Below are 14,796 nucleotides of genomic sequence, written 5' to 3' on the forward strand. Positions count from 1 at the left end.
AGCATGAATAAGAATCTGTCAACTGAGTCCATGATTGCTGTCCAACAGTAGGCAGGCTTCTCGAACAACATTTGGATCTTGTAAGCATCATTCCATGCTACTGTAAGTGCAAAAGCCCGCTCAAGTTAATATGATAGTGGATGTTTCTCTTCAGAAAGCTTTTGGTGACATTGAAGTGCACAAAACCGATGGGCCTGTCTGAGGCTTAAACGACAACCACGTTCCAGTTATGAGATCTATTTTCATATCTCAATTTTGGTTGGGTTTTCAGTTAAACCGCTGGCTGCGGTGTTCCTAACACATGGGGCACATGTGCATCACGGTTGTGTCCTTAACATGCCTTCGTCTCTGTCAACATCTACTGTGTAATGTGTAGACGGTCCCGACATCCAGGTGAATAGGCAAAAATACCTAAAGGCAACTCAGTAAACATGTTTGGCCCAACAGAACACACTTAACATTAACAGTAACCGCGTGCTTTCTACTAAGACAGTAATTCATAATGCAATATTGAAATCGTACCATGAAGGGCAAAGTCAGCTACATTACTGTATGTGACATGGCCAACCCATGAAGCTAAAATGGTTCAGGGCCACAGGTTGCCCTTGCCTCACATTGCTGGCAGCGCTGTGTTCAGAAGTTTCTGCCAAGCTCGCTTGGGCTGCCATCGGGCTTTGGGAAGGAAGTCAATATTTGACCTCTCTTTCTTGCAGCACCATGCTACTTGCCACGCACAAAGAAAAGAGTAGTGTTTGGAGTGCTGCCTATTTAGAGGCCTGCGGAGACTTTGACTTTTGCTCTACTGCCCCACCTTCGGCTGGCTCCCTTGTTCACAGGGTATTGTCAATGAGGAAAAGGTCTTGTTTAACTGAGAGTCAATTGAGTAGTCCCAATAAAAGCACACCGAAAAGGGAACACCGCATTTTCAAATGCTCCATCATCATTCTCAGTCCCAAAGAAACCATTATTTCGGGGACTCTTAAGGAAGCATGGCCTACCACAGGAGCTGTTGAAGCAGTTCTATACAGCAGTCAGTGAATCATTTCTGTATTTATCCATCAAGGTCTGATTTGGTGCTGCTACAAAGAACAGTTGGTACCCACTATCCACTCTTGTGCATTTGCACTCTGCAAGAACTAAGACAAGGGCAGAGCAAAATTTTTTTGGACTCCTCCAACACGTGGCAGCACCTTTGCAAAGTCCTTCCCACACCCACTCTCTCAATCAAAGCACACCAAAACCAGCTGACCATCCAGGAGCTCCTTTTCCCTTGCCATTAACTTCTTAAACAGCTGGCTCATGCTTTATGTTCACAGTGAAACATAAACAGCTTGTACAGCTCGGATATGCAATCGTTACTGCATTCATTACTTTTGCACTGTCACTCTGCATCATTTATAGAGTGCGACGAAAAAGAGATTTTTAGGATCGGTGGGGTGCTGATACTGATAGCGAGGGCTAACAAATCGATGACATCCAATATATTGGCTGACATATAGTATGAATTAAGAAGATCTATATGAATGGGATGTATAACGTAATGTACATGAACACACGTTCTTTTATTTCGCACTAGTAAATTAATAAAAGGAACTTTAATTCATAACTTTGTCAACGTAAGCAATGGGAAATGTAGAAGCTGTACAATAGTCTCCTAAATTAGATAATGGTGGACATGGGGTTGAATAATTTGTATAAATATTTGATTCGTCCACAAAGATCATTTGTCTCTGATGATATAGTGGTACACTCACCCGGCTTGAGAGGGGGCAGCGTGGGATTGGTTCCCACTCAGTGACAGTGTGGATGTGTGTGGGTGTGAATGGTTGTTTGTATCCAAATGTGCCTTGTGAGTGACTGGCGATTAGCTCAGGGTGTAATCCGCCTTGCGCCCGAAGTTTAGCTGAGATAGGCTCCAGCACACCCGCGACCATGTTCAGGATAAGTGGTGTTGAAAATAGATGGATGGATGGATGATTGGGCAAAAGATCGTTTACACAACTTTACAGCACTCTATAATAGTCTTATATTAGGTAATTGTGGACATGGCAATTGACAATTGGATATAATACGTTCTCAACAACTTGCCTGGAAAAAGAAATACAATACAGTAACCTCCTTGACTTGCCCTAACAATGTGTTTCCGCAAGGAGGGAATTGGCATGAGGCACCAAAGTCTAGTGTTAAATGTTTAACGAAGCGTGTGAGGGCGGTGGGGGTTGGAGGGGCACTCTGGCAGTATGCTGCACAGACACAGCGCGGCAAAATCTCTGTGCTCCAAAAAACTTGATTTATTGGTGTTTTGATAGCACCTGTCCGATTAATCGGCCTGCCGATTGATTGGTTTGGGCTCTACTCATTTACATATGTATTATCTGTTGTTGTCGATCAGAATAACTGCACTATTGCACACGTTATATTTCTTAATGACTCTTTGCACTTTGTCCATGTATATGACCAACATGTATGAATGTATTTCGCTCTAGTGTTGCTACAGAGCTAGACTGACTCCAGAACTGATAACTTCAAGCTTGAGTGCAGGCTGGCAGGGGGCCTGAGCTCTTGATGTGCACACTTTACTGTTGAACCGAAAGTGAATTATTGTTGAATTGCCTGAATGTGGGAACAGAAGACAGGCCACATCAAAGTTCCTCATCAAAGCGCTTCATTTGACCCACATCTAATCACATCAATTGCGTGGGCATTCACCGCCAGGTCAGCTCCTGCTTACTCTGCGGTTGCGGCGTTCATGCTATGGCCAAGCGATTATGGTACTGCGAAAGCTTTTGATGACAAGCAAGACCAATTCTACTTTACGTCACTCACAGGTTCCAGTGGAGGAAATCCCCTCAAACAGCACTACTAAAAAGGGTGATGAAATTGAGTTTTTGTGCAGGCGTGGAAAATATGGTCTACATTCTTGATTCAAAAATGTATTTGGCTATTAAACATGCTCAGACGAACTGTGGCTGCATTGTGCCTTGGGCCCCCGTCAGCGCAGAGAAGCCTACACCAAAGACAAAGACTTGATTGAGCGATGAGGTTGGCCTGGCCTTTAAAGCCCAACCGCATTAGGCTTGACCTTCAACCCCCCAAGGCAGTATGGAAGGCAGCCTTACATTCAAAGTCATTTCTAACATCTTTTCTTCCACACTTATTTTTTTCGACATTTCGTGGTAAAGAAAAAAGTGTTTTGTTTTGTTTTGTTGTGTTTTTCCATAAATACGAACATTTTTTTCCTAAGCAATGTTCCGTCAAATTTTCCATGCGTCTGAGCATTCACACAAACTCCCTGAGCCTCCCTTGGACCACGGTGAGCAACATCAGAAATGCACACGGCGGCCAATCCAGTATGTCCAACACCTCACATCATAACTAGTTACATGATGAAGATATGTTCCAAAAATGTCTAACTACCTATATGTATATAAATAGAACACATCATTAAAAAGAGATTCATGACATGAATAAAATCAGTCCTTAGATGTTACTTTTATGGGTCATTTTAAGGATAATAAAGTCTCAATTCAATTTGTTGTGTTAGGGTCCCATTTTGTCCAGCCATAGATAATCGAAAATGCCATTTAATTAAAAAATAAATAAATTAATTAGAAAATTCTGGTACCCTGACCTCTGAAACGCCGAAAAGAGCCTCATTTGAGGGGCTCGAAAACTACGCCCACGTTTGAACTTCCTAAATGGAGCGATCCGCGTGTCATCTGCGGTATCACGTCAGTGGGGGGTGTGATAGTATGTGTGTTAATGTCTGCCTCAAATTACAGTAGAACAACTATATGTGGACCCTAGATCACACTACTGAAACTGTAAGGTCAGTTTGAATGGTGTGGTGTCCCGTTTATAGATTGAAATGGGGCGGAAATGAAGGAAATGTGTGTGTGTGCTGCACACCAGCCTCACCTTGTACGTTGAAAGGGTGAGAGCAGTGCACAATTGCTCAGGAGCGCAGCTTCGAGGGAACATTTGTCGTATTTGTCTTTGGTAAACTATCCATCCATCCATTTTCTAACGCGCTTATCCTCACAAGGGTCGCAGGTGCGCTGGTGCCGATTCCAACTGAACTGGTTGCCGGCCGATCGCAGGGTACATACAGACAAACAACCATTCGCACTCACACTCACACCTAGGGACAATTTAGAGTGTTCCATTAACCTGCCACACACGTTTTTGCAATGTGGGAAGTAACCGGAGTACCCGGAGAAAGCCCACGCAGGCACGAGGAGAACATGCAAACTCCACACAGGAAGGCCGGAGCCAGAATCGAACCCTGCAACTCTGCACTGTGAAGCCAACGTGCTAATTTGGTAAACTAAACGTGTTTTGGTTTTTTTTAAGTGTAGTCAGTCTATTTGTCTTTCGCAGAATAAGTGAGTTTCCATCCTGAATATTACAAAATGACATGCAGGAAATTGAAAATTGACTGTTCTTTTCGGCTTCAATGCATGCTATTGCATTTGTATGCTGTGCTCTCAATTTATGGTATGAAAACAAAACTGTCATTTAAATCATTGGTATTATTATTAGTAGTAGAACAAATTTATAATGCTGTATGAATAAATGGGCTGTACAGTGGTATAGTGGTTTTCCTGTGTACACTTTGTGCATGTGCCATAGTGTACACGCGCAGATTGAAAGTGTAACTTTGTTCAAATAAAACGTGCAGTTGCCCTCAGTGTAACATCTGCAATAAGATGAGATTTTGAAAGGAGGTTGCATGACCAACATAATTAAGCTCCTTTGGTTACATGGTGTAGAAGTGAAGTTCCCTGAGTTCCCTGCTTGCTCCAGTGTTGTGGCAGAAACTAGTCAGTTCCCACATACCTCAATGATACGAAGGAATCATTTCTTAGTACTGTAGTTCAGTGTGTTCTTTTATATTGCTCTACATTTGTTATAGAGGTACCAGAAATTAACACGTGTCTCTTGGAAATGTCATGCGACACTATGAAACAGCTCTTTCATATGAACAGAACTCTAAGAAGCGGTTCTGGTGTTGATTGTCCACTACGACATGCAAATCCCACAACAGGCATTTGTGCTGTCATCCAGTTGTCAGCATGACTCTGCAGAACATGCCCATCGTTTTTTTTTCACTGTCATCGAAAAACACAGTCGCTCAACACGATCGTGGCATGTTTTGAAGTTGAGTCTTGGAATGTTTTCTGAGCGTGCCTTTAGTGAAGTGCATAATCAAGCAGAGCAGATAGTAGCAAAGATTGTCTCAGGATATCACACAAAAAGGAGGAAATTACATCTGGAGGACTTACTGTAGGCTGGCTCGACTGCACTCTTTATGTTCACCACATAGGAAGAGTCCAACCGGTGCTCTATAGTAAGTAATGTGAGGTGAGAAGCAAAGGAGCAGGAAACACGAGGAGAAAAAGTGGCGCAAAGAGGGAAGCAACATGGGACATGTTAGCCAAGCAAGGGCAGAGAGGTTAAAGCATCGGGAGAGTTAGACAGTGAATGATTGAATGTGAGAATGGGGGGGGGAAGAAAATTTTCATTAGATGTAGTACAGTAGAAAGACACAGAGAAAAGTTTCATGGCTTCAGTACATGAAACAATACAGAACTACTGCACGTGTAAAATAACATAAATCTGGCAGGCAAAAGTGTGTCAGTGACAAATAGAAAATTGTAACCTTTTGAGTACCTCACAGCTTTAGGATCGGCTATACGGTTAACAAAACATACAAGGTGCTTGCTTTGAGAGAGAGAAATGAGGACTTCAATACAGTACACAATTTTTTAGTATTAAATACCATGGCATCAATCCTTTCTCCTTGACCTACAGGACAGCAAAAATTATGATTTTTTTAAATTTTTTTTTTTAATTTCTTTTAATGTGCGTTAAAATGTGTCTGAGGTGACAACAAACCTTTAGCGGTTTGACCTCAGTCAACCCTTTCCAGTGAGACATGCCGGTCAAAAACCCAATTCATTTGCTCTGTGTCATGATTGGTTCAGGGGGACGAAGGATGCTGGGAGCCCAGTATGAGTTGATGAATGAATTAAATCTGGATGTGGAAGCAAATGGGGAAGTCTGGTGGCATTAAGCCATTAAGGACGTGAGGGCCAGAGGGCATCCCCTTTGAGAAGACAACCCTTTGGTCCAACAGAACAAAAAGGATATCCTACGAAGCAGATAGACAAAGCGCCCAGTGTTCTTCACATTGCTGCTGTCTGAGACGCACCCGCAGTGATACTGGGAGGAGCCGCTTCCTGTTTTGCCTCGCTACATGGAAATAATCGAGCCCCACTGCAAGCATCGCTTTGCAATAACATTAAGCCCAACTCGTACTGGCACCAGTGCCCGTGTCACTTGTGATTTATGGTGATTCATTTTCCACCACTTTGAATGAAGCTATAGCTTATGGCATGAAATGTCAGACCGCTACAGAAGACAGCTTTATAAAAGGATTCTTTGTGCAAAGGTTTACTCTTCAAGTCCAACCCAGATTTTGTGTGAATCCACTCTATAAACCGTAACTCACCTCACAATCAAGTGATTGTGGCGGATCCAGCTGTTTTCAAGTCCAAAGTAGCTCTAGTTACATCTGCACCGTACTATTCCGGAAAAAAAAAAACTGTGTAAAGTCCTATTTGCCTGCTTCGGTCTTCATCTGACTTTTAGCTGATAATGTTTACTGGGCTAAAAAAGTTTGTTAATGTCCAAATAACTAAGCGTTGAAGTCCAGCCAGGAAACATTTGACATGCCCTTCTCTATTTGAAGTCTCTAATGCTCAGCCAAGCTAATTAAACCCGAAGGAGTATCCACTGCTTTCAAGGTTGAGGCTCTGCTCTGATCCTGGTCAGGATGGGTGGAAGTCCAGAGAGAAGGTCACGGCTTCACATGACTGTACTTGCATATTAGTCTCTGCCTTGCTTTTAGTCTTATTATGGTCACTGACTGAGTCAGTCCGACCAATTCCTGGATCATATTCATGACAGAAATGAAGAAAACTTTACTCTACTTGTGGTGACAAGTATAAGCCGTTGTGCAAAGGCGGGAATGTAACTCACATGGAGGAACAAAGCTACAAAGTAGTGTAATTAAAAAATAGTGCGTTGAGTCCCTTGGTGAAGTATTCACCAGTGAAACGACCACAGTGAACCTAAGTGCAGACTTGAAAGTGAAGCGGAAACTCCCTTCAAAGTGTTCCTGATTTTGGGAACGATGGGAATGACTTGAGATGATAATCGACCTTGACTTTTGACGACCAACATTTATTCAGGTCATCTTGGAATTTAAAGGTAACTTTTTGGACGCATTTCTGTTGTTGCGAGACGGACACGCCCACACAATCAACCATGTTCTTCTTTTTCACGGCTGCCACTTGGAGGCATCATTCCCGAGGGAGGAATTATGTTCCTGATATGCACACTCCAGTTCCTAGGCAGGAAACAACTGATCATCTGGGAGATTTACACAAATAAACGCTCTGATATTGTGAAACTCAAAATGATCATATGTTGGATTCTAATTCACATTGAGGATCAGCTTTGTTGTTTTCACAAACACATTCAATCTGTTCTCCTCTCCAAGATCCTCGCATGATTGTTAAGGCAAAGGTTGTAACGATAAGCAATCAAAAATAATCCGCTCTGTACCATATACTGCCAGAGGAGAAAACTGGGCCGTGACGCGACGTAGTCTCTTTCAATGAAACACATAATCTCTGGCCTTAGGAGGAGCGGAGCAGCGCAGGTCAGTTCTCCAAGGCAACACTTTGGTGTTTGGAACAATAGTGTTTCATCGTAGGCTTTAGTGCCATAATATGATCCTTCTGCAGGAGTCATCAACTTTAATGTCCAGTCTGAGTGTGTGTGACAAAATCAAACAACTGTTGGGCAAAGAGGAGTGCAGCATTTTAATAGTGACACATGACATCTTCTGCTACCGCAACCCAAACAAAATTATCGGATTATGATCTGAAGTCTCTGCGATATTCGCGGTTTTTCCCTTCCTTTTGTCTTGTGCCTTTATGAGCCCCTTGAGGGCCCACAGAGACCAAACAGAGAGCTCGAAAATAACCACAGCTGCCAGCGCTCATCTCTCGGCATAATCACCCGGCAGGCATAGAGCAAACTCATTTTTCAACAACTGTAACTAGAAAACTGTGGCTGCCGACAGTATGTTGTCCGCAACATGGAATCATTAGCCTTTCACTGTCCAAACCAGATTTTTTTTTTTTTTTTACCCACCCTTTCCCCAGCTTGACGGTTAGGCCTCAAATGCCAGTGTAAAAGTTGGTCCTGATTGGGAGCACTCTATATTAAATTTATTGACAGTTGAAATGTAACTTGCAGAGCTGGCAAAAAATGTACTAATAAAAAATAGTCATAATGAAAATTGTGACCAACAAACGAACATATATTCATATTACCACAGCCCTCTTATATTCAACATTTACTGTATCAAGAAAATCAATCAGAATCGTAATTCTATGTTTGGTGATTATAAGAGATGGGTTGGAAAAAAAAACAAAGAACCTGAAATGGGTTAATGCCTGAGTGGGTTAATGACTTTTAGTGAGTTCTGTCGTTTGAAAAAAACAAGGCAGAGTACTGAGAAAACGCACATCTTTTGTTATGCAATTTTACATTGTTCCATTTCATCCCTGCAGACGAATTGTATCCAAAGTGTGTTAATGAAATGTACAGCACTTTGGTAGCATTACTTATTTCTAATTGGACTCAAGAAATACATTTGGGTTGGAAGGATTGTATTTTTTTTTTTTTTTTTTTGAGGAGGGGTGGGGCACAACAGTGAGAAAGACAAAATTCTGACTGCTTGAATAGATAACTTATTTTGGAGCAGGCTCCTTTATCCATATGCATTGTTCGATTACACCAAATTATTTTGGCCTGGGCCAGCCTCAGGGGGGTGGCCACCCCTGCCGTGTAAAGCCCTTCATGGACACCAGAGGAGGAGGGAGGAGGGGCAGGCTTTAGGGCCCAGCAGGATCACCACCGTTCCCTGTAGTGCAATGTTTCGATAGACAATTTTTTGGACAAGAAAAATCCCTAATGATGAAGCATTGCCTTTATTTCCTTGGAGATTCATTTCATAACATGCACGATAACGGAAACATCAGTGGGAAGAACGTAACCCAAGCAGCGTCACACCCTGTCGTGAACGGTAACCTTTGTTTCACTTGATTCTAAATGAAGTAGCTGACATCTCGGGTGTAATGGGGGAAAAAAAATCTCTCACAAGATATAAAAAAGCGTGTGAGAAATTGGTCATACTTTCAGGCTGCAGTGGTCAAGATGAGAATTTGAAGGACATGGAACTCCACCTTTGTATCTCTGGAAATACCCAAGTGTGGAAATGGCGACAACAATGGCGAAATGAAAATTAAAAAAAAAAAAAAAACAATATCACATCAATGTGCGCTCCAGATGGTCACTACTTGTGTCATGGATAATGGAATCGGGAATTCCACACCATGCAAGTGAATAACACAACAGGAAAGGTGGATTAACGAGAACAACAGTGTCACCGCACTCTTACATGAATGTGGTAGAACGGAAAGGAAGTCTTGCATCTGCGCTGCCAACAGGACAGAGACACTCAAAGCTTTCGGCATTCAACACAGGAAACCAAATTTCCTTCCTCCCAATGTCCTCCCATCTATACAAGGCATCGCCTGCCTCATCCAAATCAGAGCATCATGGTCAACTAGAGTGTGCAAACTCAGGGCGACGTGTTTCATAAAATAGATGTGTACAGAAATAACTAAATGGTATGACCTGGAGGGCTAACGGTTTGGCTTCAAACCGCGATAATGAATTTGCAACCAAGTTCGAAGTATCCACTGTGTTATCTAGTCCTACAAAAACACAAAAGGTGCTGCAAAGGGCACTACAGGCAATGGAACGCGACACAAATGCTCGAGTCTGTCACTGCGGCATTTTTTTGTTTGTCTGCCTTTGAAGATCTCCCTGTGCTGCCATCTCTACCGCTGGGCAACAGGATGAAAGTGGAGATGTTTACGTCTCCGAGACAAAGCTGAAGCGTCTTGTTATGACCTGAGTGGTGGCTTGAAGCAGGATGTGAGCACGTCATGGCACACATGCACAGAAGTGGAAGTCACATATGTGGGAACTATAACGGGAGTGGCCGCCCACACACGACATGCAGTTTCCTGGTCGCTTACTTGTGCTCTCTGAGACTGGAGGCCACAGTGCACTTCCATCATCCTCGCCACTGGGCAAATCTATGGAGACAGACACGAAAACAAGGGCAAGCTCCCAAATGACCTTCGGATTCCAAACTTAATCTGATAAAACACGTGACCGGCATGTAAACAGAATACTGTGATTACTACCCAAAATGGAATGACACCACACCTTATACAGTAAGAGTTTGGTTTTGGTGTTCAATGGCAAAACAATATCGAGAATAATCTCTTCAGTTTGAGACGTGCACAGAAAGCAAAACCCAATGGTTGGTTGTGGTGCTGCCCACCTCCGGAAGCTTCATCAGCCATGAAGTCCTCATCGTCGTCCAGTAAACTGGGCGCCGCCTGGATATCCTTCTGCTCCACTAAGTCATCCGGCAAAGGGACTTCTCCCCACACCTTGGAGGCCTGTATCACCTGAAGCCAACACGGAAAGATTTATAGAGGTTGAAGTCTTCACGGAGCAGGGTTCCACCCAGTGATATGCTTCCACCCTGGGAAGGGTGGAAACAAAACAAAAGACTGGGGCAGGAAACCAAAGCATTGTGACATGTTTACTTTCAACATTTATTATCTCTTTGAGAGCTTTTCAAGAGTTCACATGAAAATAAGAGTTCGTGACCTGCTCTTATTTTTGCAATTACATCTTACGTTCCGGTCTACATACATGACCCACAAATGGCGACTTGCAAACAAGGAAGGAAGTGAGGAAGGGATTGTTTGATGAGTGCATGGCTTAAAATTTGTGCAAACATGCTTTGAACTTTCTTTGTTCCCTCAGGTGAACATAACTCTGTTTCTTTATTCACAACCAGATGCTCACTCCCAAATCAGGATGACAATCCAAAGTTCAACTTGGTTTGGTTGCCGTTTGAAATTTATCTCGTTTTACAATCATTATTTTCCAAAAGACGGTGGGTGGGTGTGCACTGAAAAGAAACGTCTATGGACACAGCAGTAATCCTTGCCAAGGTCAATGAATAAAAGGCCTTGTCTTGTATCTATCAGATGCAGTTACACAATTTCAGTGAGGAGACTCAAAAGTGAGCCAGACGTTGTGGTATCTGATCATCTTGATGGGGCTCACCCCGCTTGAGCGCCCTTGCTTTTCCCGAACCGCTCAGACGCAGGCTTAGAAGTGTAGCTACGACTCTGGCAGGATGACACCGTTGGCATTTACAGCTGGCATGGCCCGCCAGTTCCTATTTCCACCCAACTCTGTCATGCTAGTTTCCCCCTTTAAATGGCTGCAGATAATAAATAAGTACATCCAGCCCCTCCAAATCCTCTCCCCCCCTGACTGAACACCCTTACAACAACAAGCCCGGGCCATTTTCAAAAGCAAACCGCTGACTGAACAAATTCCTTTCAGTGGTGCCAACCAGTCAACCATCAGTATGATCTTCTCGTCCGTCCTGCTCCTTTGGGCTAGCGAGGCTATCATCTGCTGACGCTAAGTGCCACCTGGGTGAAAACATCCAGAAATGTGCAAAAGAGCCAATGATTTGGATCGTATTTGTACCCGGTTAGAGAATATCGGGTGAGATTTTGTGTTTTCACCATGCCACCGCAGTCAGCTCAAAGCCATTGCCTGGAGTGTTTCCTTCAGTTTCCAGCAGGAAGGGCACATGGCACCAAGTGCCTAAGTACACATACTTGGATGCCATTAAGAAATTCATGTGTGACAGGGGGAAAGACACATTTTTACAAAAGGACTGGACAAACCACTTTGAGCTGCCGCTATTGGAATATTTTAAGCATGATAGCTTATTACAAAATATTTTTTAAGTGATTGCGGTTGTTTATTTGTCATGGTTTAATAAGCAAACAAAACCAAATAACGTAATAGCACATGAAAGGGAATGATTTAGTCATCGCCTACGTTTTGGAAAGTTAGAGCTACTTCTTGAGTAATGATTAATGCTAATGTCTACCAGTTGGATATATACTCCTAAGACTCAGGTTCAAGTACTGTACATGACAATGGCAAAGATTTTTTGTTTTAACCGTGATTGCAAATAACTATTATTTTCAGAATTCATTGAAGTTTTTTTCCATGAATTGATTATGATTCAGCCACTGGTTTGGTCCACAACATCCCAGAAAATGAGGCAAAATGTTGATCTAGTAAAAGAAGATGTTTGCAAGCGCCTTAATTTGATAAACACAAAAGATCATTGTCTGCTTTCACAAAGGACACCATAAATTAGAGAGTGTTTACTGTGGAGCGGCTCAAATCAGAGGATTTGGACAATTTGAAGTTAAAAATGGCTTTAGACAATTAATCAGTGACCAAAATAGTTGTTGATTCATTTGATGAGCGATTAGGTGTCGATGAATCGATTTAATTGCGATACCTCAAACTCAACCCAATGCCACAAAAGATTTTTTTATCAAGATAACTCCATTTGAACTGTGTTGGTTCGTCATATCACAACCAGCTTTTTCATTGTGCTTGCTGGCGTTCTTCCATCTTGACTTATTCGAACAGAATAATTTAGGGACAGAAATCCATAATCTCACAGATAATTAAATACATAACATATGACCAAAATATGCCCACAAAATAAACCTTTCAATTTACAGACTACAAGTCAAGCCACTGTGCTGAAGCCAAATCAAAAGCCCCTAACATGCGTTTGTTCACAGCTGACTTAAGCGTGTTGTTCTATAGTACCTGCATGTGAGACAGACCAAACTTGTATTTTCGATCCGCAGTTAATGGACATATGGTGTGTTCACACCAGCAAATATGAGTTCCTGTTGTTGAAAAGCAAAGCCTGCCAGACACAGCATGATAATAGCTCTTCAGGGAACTTTGATTTTCCCACTTGTGAATCAGGCTGCTGATGCAGCTGCAGGACAAGCTGTGGGAAACATGAAAGACAAAGTCCATTTGTGATAGAGAATTAGCATGTGACCACAGATGGAAGTAACAAACAAACCCCAACGTTCATTCACGCATGCGGGCAGCACAGAACCTCCCCTCCCTGACCTCTTCAACTTTCCATTTCTCAATGACCTTTGTTTTTAATGCTCTCACTCCTTAAAACCAAGTACCTCTGCTGAGACTTGAAATGGCAACATGCAAGGAATGTAAGGCGCAAGCAAGCTTGATGCTCACACATCACACTGAGAAAGGCTGAGGCCCACCGTGCACCACCAGGCACCAGTGACACCTGATCCGCAGAAACTAAGCACCCTTATTTCTGACACATTCCCATTGTTGGGATGGTTAGGAGGGTTGCAATAAATTGATGTACATCATGCATAGGGATCCACCTATGAAATAACAAAATAAAATTCAACTGACTTGCAAACTCCTGTGTGGAGTTTGCATGTTCTCCCCGGGCCTGCGTGGGTTTTCTCCGGGTACTCCGGTTTCCTTCCACATTCCAAAAACATGCATGGCAGGCTGATTGAACACTCGAAATTTTCCCTCGGTGTGAGTGCGGACGGTTGTTTGTCTCTGTGTGCCCTGTGATTGACTGGCAACCTGTTCTGGGTGTCCCCCACCTACTGCCTGAAGACAGCTGGGATAGGCTCCAGCACCCCCGCGACCCTTGTGAGGAAAAAGCAGATAGGGAGAATATATATATGGCGGCTGGATAGCTCAGTTGGTAAGGCATCGGTTTGGCGTACGGGAGACGGTGGTTCGAATCCCGCCTGGGGCAAAAATGAGCACATAACATAACACCATCCAGTGTGGGTCCTTGGGCAAGATCCTTCACGCTATGCCTACCTCATACAGTGATGAGAGACAATAAAATGAATGACATGCCGGCTCAGACGTCGCCCGGCCAAACAAGGTCTGCGTCAGGTGCTGGGGAACCAGAGCACCTTGATGAAAAATGGGCTACTGGAACAAAGCGGAGATGGGCGAGATGCGATAACATGGCTCTGTTGGAATGCTACTACTCAAGCAACCCTAGTCAGAGGGGTTACATGCAGAGAATGCAGGCTGAATGGTTACTTCGAAACCCACAGTCACGGTTGACCACGAAACAACTAGTAGCTCAGTGTTCCAACATCCACAAACGGCAATTGCTGTCACAACTTGAGATTGACGAGGTACAAGGCAGGGTCCACGGTGAAGGGCCCCAGGCTGCCAGATCAGAGGAGGAGGTCATACCAGAGATTGGGAGGCAAGCCCCAATGAATGCAGATGATGAGAACGGGAGGCCAGCCCCAATGAATGAAATGCTGAGCGAGGCAGCAACTGATCTGAAAGCTAAGATCATGGCAAGAATGAAAGCTGGGCAACCTAGAAACCGATTACAACGACTATGTGAAGTACCACCTGAAAGTCTCATGGAAAGTGTGGAAGAGTGAAGGATCACTCAAAGGGTACAGTCCCATCCAACTATCGGCCAATAACCTGTCTCTCCACAACATGGAAGCTCATGTCAGGCATCATTGCGGCTAAAATAAGTGGACACATGGATCAATACATGAGCGAAGCACAAAAGGGCATTGGTAGAGATACCAGAGGAGCCAAACATCAGCTCCTGGTTGACAGAACAGTCGCACAAGACTGTAGGTCCCGACATACCAACCTGTGCACAGCCTGGATTGATTACAAGAAAGC

The 14,796-nt window shown here is 43.4% G+C and overlaps 1 protein-coding gene across 14 annotated transcripts in view; it reads right to left on the bottom strand.

Annotated features, from left to right (window-relative positions):
- The window catches only part of hspg2 (heparan sulfate proteoglycan 2), a 91,014-nt gene that overhangs the window by 51,508 nt on the left and 24,710 nt on the right, over positions 1-14,796 (bottom strand). For 12 of the 14 annotated variants that reach the window (XM_019877227.1, XM_019877224.1, XM_019877221.1 and 9 more), the window contains exons 2-4: positions 10,496-10,625; positions 10,185-10,244; positions 5,286-5,345 (exon numbers count right to left, since the gene is read on the bottom strand). In XM_019877227.1, coding sequence (XP_019732786.1) covers positions 5,286-5,345; positions 10,185-10,244; positions 10,496-10,625 — 250 coding nt within the window. The remainder of the gene's footprint in view (positions 1-5,285; positions 5,346-10,184; positions 10,245-10,495; positions 10,626-14,796) is intronic. The other 2 variants (XM_019877225.1, XM_019877220.1) reach the window with 1 other exon arrangement.

Source organism: Hippocampus comes, unplaced genomic scaffold, assembly GCF_001891065.2.
Source record: "Hippocampus comes isolate QL1 unplaced genomic scaffold, H_comes_QL1_v1.1 scaffold167, whole genome shotgun sequence".
Classification (NCBI taxonomy): Eukaryota; Metazoa; Chordata; class Actinopteri; order Syngnathiformes; family Syngnathidae; genus Hippocampus; species Hippocampus comes.